This window comes from Sylvia atricapilla, chromosome 21, assembly GCF_009819655.1.
Source record: "Sylvia atricapilla isolate bSylAtr1 chromosome 21, bSylAtr1.pri, whole genome shotgun sequence".
Classification (NCBI taxonomy): domain Eukaryota; kingdom Metazoa; phylum Chordata; class Aves; order Passeriformes; family Sylviidae; genus Sylvia; species Sylvia atricapilla.
Genome location: NC_089160.1, coordinates 154,189 through 161,859, shown reverse-complemented (window position 1 = coordinate 161,859; position 7,671 = coordinate 154,189). Strand labels below are relative to the sequence as shown.

The 7,671-nt window shown below is 55.6% G+C and overlaps 1 protein-coding gene across 4 annotated transcripts; it reads left to right on the top strand.

Annotated features, from left to right (window-relative positions):
* The first annotated feature begins 110 nt into the window (after nucleotides 1-110).
* Nucleotides 111-7,601, top strand: CCNB3 (cyclin B3). 4 transcript variants are annotated; one of them, XM_066333817.1, is made up of 12 exons: nucleotides 111-3,007; nucleotides 3,642-3,760; nucleotides 3,843-3,926; nucleotides 4,068-4,186; nucleotides 4,691-4,793; nucleotides 5,112-5,210; nucleotides 5,386-5,478; nucleotides 5,736-5,873; nucleotides 6,311-6,466; nucleotides 6,754-6,903; nucleotides 7,096-7,226; nucleotides 7,377-7,601. In XM_066333817.1, the coding sequence occupies exons 1-12, from the start codon at nucleotides 3,004-3,006 to the stop codon at nucleotides 7,447-7,449; spliced, it is 1,269 nt and encodes a 422-aa protein (XP_066189914.1). In that variant the 5' UTR covers nucleotides 111-3,003; the 3' UTR covers nucleotides 7,450-7,601. The 4 variants fall into 4 exon arrangements, with proteins under 4 accessions (XP_066189914.1, XP_066189913.1, XP_066189912.1 ...); XM_066333816.1 differs by having other exon boundaries at nucleotides 5,109-5,210; XM_066333815.1 differs by having other exon boundaries at nucleotides 3,831-3,926.
* The last annotated feature ends 70 nt before the right edge of the window (nucleotides 7,602-7,671 follow it).

Genomic DNA, 7,671 nt, shown 5'->3' with positions numbered 1-7,671 from the left:
TAGTAATGAAAAGGGGGAAAAGGAAGAAGCAAAGTTCAGCCCTCCCTGTGCAGAGAAGTACCTTGCCTCCCACTAGTGCTTCTTGCACTGGGCCATGGGAAGAAACAAGTTGGGCCTGTTTTATCACAGGAAAGGATGAGGGGAAGGGAAAGAGGGAAAAGCAGTCCATCCGGGTCCCAGGAATGCTGCTTCCCTGTCCTTGCTGCTCTTCTTGTGCCCTGGGGCTTCCCATCTGGCAAGCAATCCTGGAGCAAAGGTCCCCAGATACTATGCAGAGGGGCTTCTCAGCACAGTGCCAGGAAGCCAGGCTGGGGCTGGGGTCTGCTCCAACTCTAAAATGCAGCGCCGGCTTTTTTAGTGCTGTGGGAAGAGGCTGGATGGAAGCAGCAAACCAGCTCTCCTCACGAAAGGGACAAATGCTCTAGGGCCAGCACACAGCAGAGTCTGTGGGAGGAGCCAAGGACCTGCATTCTACCTGATTTGGGGGTTTGCTGAGGGAATGTCAGAGTCAAAGGAGAGCTTGCAGAACTCTCACATCCAGCTGGCCCCCAGCATCCTTAGATTGTGGGCAGGACTGAGACCACAGTCTTGCCTCAGTGCTTGGACAACTGGCACAGTTCCTGCTGCACACCCATGGCTACCTCTTGCACTTCTTGCTCTCCTCATCTTTTCTCCCACACGCCCCATGTCCAGGGGCAATTTCAGCTTGCGTGTGCGAGCCACGCCCCTGCAGCAGGGCCGGGATTCCCAAGAGCCTCACCAGGAGCACCAGCATGACAGTACTTTGGAGACTGGAAAAGCCAGATTCCCAGTGCCAAGCCTGGGCAGGATAGGCAGACATGAACCTGTGCCAAAGCAGTCAGCTCATGCCAGCCTCCACAGAGCTGTGGGCAGGCTTGGATGGGAGTTTTGGCTAAGGATCTTATCGCACAGGATAACCATGTTTCCATTGGCAGTGGGATGTGTCCTGGTTCTCCCTGGCCAGTATGCACCTAACTTATATTTTTGGCTGGGCTATGTACTTAACATACATAGGGAAAGGCCGGCACTTGGATCCCACAGGATCCCAAACCAACATCAAGCAAGCCTCAGGGAGCCCCCTGGCCAAGGACAGAAGCAGTGACACTGGGGGAGGTAGGGCTGGAGAGGACAAGTGGCCAAGAAGGGAACAAGGTGGGCTAGAGCTGCATCAGCCCTAATCAGTTTTGGGGACTGAAGGGACCCAGGATCTGTGAGACTCAGGTTTAAATCCTCACTGAACCTGAGAACAGAATTCTGCTCCTGACTGTCCATGACTCAGGTCTTTCTGCTGGAGATGTGGTAGAGCTGCCCCCATACAGCCCAAGCTATGTCCCTAATCCTGCCCATGTGTCCCTTCAGCAGCAGGTTTAAATCCCCTCAGATGCTGGCACCCCTGTGTTTGCCTAGCCAAGGGTTCATCAGCTCCACCCACAACAGCAGCACATGGGTGTGCGATTACCAAAAAGGATTTTCTTGGGTTACACTTAGGAATTTGAAAGGTTTTTCTGAGAATCTGGTGGCTAGGGAAAGCTCTCCTCTGGTGCAGTGCTGAGCTCTGCTGAGTTTACCTCAGTGGGGGCTTCACTTGCACCATAGTTTGGTGCAGTAGTAAAGCCTCCAAGAGTTCCTGAGGGCTCAGGATGAGTGGCAGAGTGCAAAGTGGCAGAGTTGCAGAGTGGCATGAGAGCAGAATGAACTCACAAAGGAGCAGAATGATACAGTGAGCATTAAGTATATGAACATAGATCATGTGTCTGACACATGAAAAGTGGGTGGCTTTTCCAAGACTGGTTTATCAAGGAACAAAGCAAGCTGTGGGTGTGAGGAGTCTCATACATTCCTTTCCTGATACATGGAAATTGACTTCAAGCCAACTAACAGCCTGAGTGAGCCTTCTCCGAGCTCTCCCTGCCTGGCAGCCTGGCTGCATGGCAGGGCTCTCCCCAAGAACTGCAATGCCCTCAAGGCAGGTCCTTGATACACACGGAGTGCTCATACCCTCAGCAGATGTTTGATAAGGGGCTGGTATCTCATACCACCCCATAGTACAGTGACTGTGATGCGTGCCTTGATAACTTTGACCCCATCCTAGTCGCTGTGGATGATGGGTTAGTCCCAGTGAGCCTTACCCTGAACTTGGTCAGCCATGTCTGTATGACACCAGATGAACACTGCTCCTGTAGTAACTCAGACAGTGAAAGTAGCGTTAGACTACATATGAGAAAAAGATCTTCCCTGTGAGTGTGGGGAGGCCCTGGCACATGGTACCCAGAGCAACTGTGGCTGCCCCTGGATCCCTGCAAGTGTCCAAGGTCAGGTTGGACAGGGCTTGCAGCAACCTGGGCTCCTGAAGGTGTCCCTGCCCATGGCAGGGGGTGCAACGGCATAAGTTTAAGGTCCCTTCCCACCCAAACCGTTCTGTGATTCTCCAAGCGATCTGAATCCCCTGATCCCAACACCGGGTGAAGGAAGGTGCACGGCCAGCACACCCTGTCCTCCAAACCAGAGTTCCCCAGCCCGGTGGGAAGGGGTAGCCCCGAGATCTGCGACCCACAGCCTCGGCTGCAGGCCGAAGCAGCGGAGCCAGCGGCCCGCGGAGGCCGCTCCACCCGCCGTGAAGGACAGCAAGGCCAGGGCCGCTCTCCCGGCGCTCTCCACTCCGCGGCCCAGCCGCCACGACTCCCTGCCAGACCCGCAGAACTGATTTAAACGGCGCCCGCTCCCACCAATCATTGCCCAGCCGGCCTGGCGCTCGCCCCGCCCCTGCCGCATGCTCGCCCTTCCATTGGCCACCGGCGTTGAATTTTAAACTCTGCCGCCCCGCCCCTTAGCAACTGCTTCCCTCTGCGCTCTCCGATTGGCCGCCGCTTGGCACCGCCTCGCACTCTGATTGGGCGAGGCTCGGCCAGTGCTGGCCGGCCGCTACCGAACTGCTACTTTCAAAAGCGCCGGGGCCGGAGGTGCCGCCACAGCGGATCGGGCATGGGTGAGTGGGGGCAACCGGGCGTGGGTGAGTGGGCAGGGGACACTCCGGGCATGGGTGAGTGGGGGAGCCCCCCGGCAATGGGTGAGTAGGGTCTTCGAGGGCTGCGGGGGGTGAGCAGCTCTCGGACCCCTAGCTGGCAGGCGTGGGGACCCTGGAGGATGCAAGGGAGTAAGGGCTTCCAAAATCCCCATCTCCCCTGCGAACTCCGGGGAATGCAGGGGAGAGGGGAAATTTGGGACTCCTGACTCTCCCAGGGGATGCTGAGGGTTGTAGGGGAGTAGGCATCTCCAAGACCTCCAGTTCTCCGAGAAAGTGCGCAAGCCGTTGTATTCTTCTCTGGGATGTAGGAATCTGGGAATTGCCTGTCCCCCCTCCCACCTTGCCCAGCAGAGTGCTTTTGGTGACAGTCTTTGGGATCCGTGCCCTTCCTCGCTGGGAGCATCCCTAGCCAGATTTGTCCTTTGTCTGGGCTTGTCTTGGGGCACCACCTGCCTGCCATGCTCAGAGAAGGGGTCAGTCCTGCTGTGCTAACCCCCAGGAGGGACAACTACCCCCCTGTTCTGCTCCAAGCTGGTAGGCTGTCCCTGGAAGCAGGCCGGCAGCAGACCCCATGATACCTATGCTTTGTCCCCAGCTTGCTCACAGAGACCGAGGGAGAGGATGCCATTGCCACGCAATGCCAAGATGCTGACCACCAAGCAGTCCCGAGCAGGCAAGGTGGGCCCTGCTGCAGAGAATGTCGACCCTGAGAAGGTGAGCACCAAGCCAGGCGAGGGCTATAGGGGTGGCTCCTGTGGGACAGCTGACCACCATTTTCTAACAGCCTCTATTGCAGGAGGAGAGCTGTCATGCCAAGAGGTCTTCGTCATCACCCCAGGGTGGGCCAAAGAAGAGATCAGCATTCGGAGACATCACCAATGTGAGTGCTTCTGTGAGGGTGGGGGCTCTGGTGCCCCCTGTGAGCCCTCCATGGGTGCTATTAGGAAGAGAGGTCTCCCTGCAGGGCATATCTTGCTTTCCATTGTGCAGCCCCTGTATGTTCTTGTTCTGACCCAAACAGGCTCGCAAGAACCAGGTGGTGGCAGGGAAGAAGGAGGCTGTGAAAGTTGCTCCACCCAAGGCACAGAAGGCACATAATGCTTTGGGGATGGCCAAGAACAACGAGATCAACCTAAAAAAGTGAGTATCTGGGAGCAGGGGTTTGCTGCAAACTTATCCCATGGGGATAAGTAGTATGGGCTTCCCTTGGTTGATGGAGGCTGAGACAGATGCAGGAAGAAACTTGTGTATCTACTATAAATGGCATCAGGTTGTGGCAACCTAACCTGATATTAGGTTAGGTTGGATATTAGGAAAAATTTCTTCCCCAAAAGTACTGTCCAGCCCTGGCACAGGATCCAGGCTGCCCAGGACAGCTGTAGAGTCACCTTCCATGTTAAAAGTCATGTGGATGTGGCTCTTGGGGACACGGTTTAGGGGTGAGCATGGCAATGCTGGAGGAACTGTTGTCCTCGGTATCTTGAAAGAAAGGTCTTTTCCAACCTAAATGGTTCTAAGAGTCTAGGGGAATATTTTAGGCATGGTTTTGCCCCTTCCTGAAGCAGCAAGAGTCTCTGGAAGGCCGCTTTCAGACAAGAAATTTGGTCTTCTCCCAGCAATGATTTATGCTCTTGCCCTTTCCAGATCAATGAAGAAAACTCCCCCAACAGCTCCTGCAGAGCCCAAAGTGAATCCTGTGCCAGAGAAGCCCGTGTCTGTGCAGGAACTGAAGCCTCCTGAGGAGAGGGTAGGGATCCTGGGCTGCAGCATTGCCCCAGGCCCATCACAGCACTGGTCAGTGGCTGCCACTGGTGGTACTGGGGTACAAGACAGTGCTCTGGGCCTTGGAGAGACTTCAGCCACTGTGACGGAAAGCTGGGGAGGGGGGAAACATGCAGCACCATCTTCCTTCAAGAGTCCTCCCCTGGGAAAGAGTGGGGCAGGGACTGCAGGGTGTGAGGGCAGGTAGGAAAAGGGGGCTGTAGAGGGGCAGCAGCCTTGCTGCGATGGGGTGAATGGCACCCACAGGGCCTCCCTGTTATTGCTGCCTCTTCCATGCCAGCAGGTACCAGCAGTGGAGGACATTGACAAGGAGCAGCTGGGTGACCCCTATGCCAATGCAGAGTATGCCAAGGAGATCTTTGAATACATGCGGGAAAGAGAGGTGAGTGATGCCTGTCCAGGAGGTGACAGCCCTGTCCGGGGAAAGAGTGACTGCAGGCAGGACCCCTGACTGCCCAGAGGCTCTGATCACCTGGCAGGTGCCTGCACAGGGTGAGAAGGGGCTTGTTTGGAGGTGGGGATGTCTGCCCTGTCCCTGACAGCTTGCTCTTTGGCAGGAAAAATTCATGCTTCCTGACTACATGGAGAAGCAGACAGACATCAGTGGGGACATGCGTGCTATCCTTGTGGACTGGATGGTGGAGGTCCAGGTGAGAGGGCACAGCTTTCTGCAGAGCAGCCTCCATGCTGCCTTTGGCATATGTGACCTCAGTGTGCTGGCAGTGGCTCCTGCAACCATTCCCAGTGCAGAGCTGATCCTCCCCCTGTGTGGGCTAGGGATGAGCCTGCATCCCTCCCTCTGAGCCTAACCCATTGGCACCCTTGGCCTGTGTGAGAACTGCGTGGGGCTGGGCAGGCCTAACTTCTGTCTGACACTCTGTTCTGACCCCTGCTCTCATTCTTGCAGGAGAACTTTGAGCTGAACCATGAGACACTGTATCTGGCTGTGAAACTGGTGGACCACTACCTGGTGGAAGTGGTGAGCATGAGGGAGAAGCTGCAGCTCATTGGCTCCACTGCCATCCTCATTGCCTCCAAATTTGAGGTGATTCTTCGTGTGTTCTCCTAGGGTGCAGGGGCAGAGGGGCTGTGCCTCTATGGTCCCTGTGGGGTTTTGGAGAAGGGCAGGCCACTCTCCTAAGAGCTGCCAGAGTGGCATGTCTGTCATGTTCCTCCTTCCTGTCCCAAGGGCAGCGAACACAGTCATGATGGGCTGAAACCTGTGTTCTGGTGTCACTGGAGAGCCAGCTTCTCTCTGCTCTGCACAGACCATCAGGATACCTTAGTTGACCTAATGCAGGCATGGAGTTCAAGCCAAGGGCTGGAGGAGTACAGACATCACTAAAGTCCCACGGGGTGTTAACAGTCCTTGCTGAGTCCAGCAGCATGTGAACAATTACAGGGCTTGCAGGATGGCTAGGATCCCCTGAGGAAGACCAGGATGAGCCCCCATTGGGCTGCTGAGTGGTTGTTCCCCTACAGGAGCGGTGCCCACCATGTGTGGATGACTTCCTCTATATCTGTGATGATGCCTACAAGCGGGAGGAGCTTATTGCTATGGAGATGAGCATCCTCAGCACCCTCAAGTTTGACATCAACATCCCCATCGCCTACCGCTTCCTACGGCGCTTTGCGAAGGTGAGTGCATTCGGAGGGTGGGTTGGGTGTCCCCAGGCACCCCTTCTGTTTGCTCCATGGGACAGTGGCTCGCATTGCTGGGGCTTCAGGCTCCCAGCTGGCAGCAAGGAAACTATCCACAGTCCCCTCAAGAGGTTTGAGGAGTGTGAGCATGGAGGTCTATAATAGGTTGGGTGTGTGGAATCCCTGTCCTGTGCCCCAGAGGCAGCATTCTAGATCCCAAAAAGGCTGGGAAGGGGAGCAGCATTGCTCAAAAGACTGAGCCTTTCCCTGTCAACCGGCTCTAGTGTGCCCGTGCCACCATGGAGACACTGACGTTGGCCCGCTTCCTCTGTGAGATGACCCTGCAGGAGTACGACTATGCCCGTGAGAGCCCCTCGAAGCTGGCTGCCAGCTGCCTGCTGCTGGCACTTACCATGAAGAATCTTGGGGGTTGGGTGAGTACCTGCCTAATTCAGAGTACTGGTACCTGCTGAGGCACTGCAGTGGGAGGCACTGCAGCGGGAGGCTATGGACCAGTGAGTGGGGTGATCCATTAGGGCTATGATCAGATTTGGATGTTGGACAGGGAAGATGATGGCTGTCCTGTCATTGAGAGGACACAGTTTAGCCCTGCTGTGCCCTTGCAGACCCCTACACTGGAGTACTACAGTGGGTACAGTGCCCAGGACCTGCACCCCCTGGTGAAGAGGCTGAACTTCCTGCTCACGTACCAGCCCCGCGACAAGCTGAATGCTGTGCGCAGCAAGTACTCACACAGGTGAGAGTCATGGGGCTCTGTCTCAGGCCTGTCCCCGCCACACGGGATGACACCACCAGCATGCACCCTGGGGTTCTGTAAGGATCTAGGAGCACTGGTGGACAGGTGTCAGGGCTGTGGTTGAGCTCTAAGCCAACGTGTTCTTTCCAGGGTCTTCTTTGAGGTTGCCAAAGTCACCCCCATGGACATGCTCAAGCTCGAGGAGACACTCACTAGCTCCTAGCCCTACTCTGTGAATAAGCCTGTAAATAATGGGGTACCCTCAAGCAGGGTGGTACCATGTACATAAGTAATAGTAATTTTAACTGAGGAAGAGGTGGGGGTGGGGGGAAAAAAAGTCATGTGTAACTGTTAATAAAATGTGTTTGTCATACATGCTGGCACTGTAGACTATGAGCCTAAGCACTGTACTTCCCCTTGTTGTGATGAGACAGAGGGTGACAGC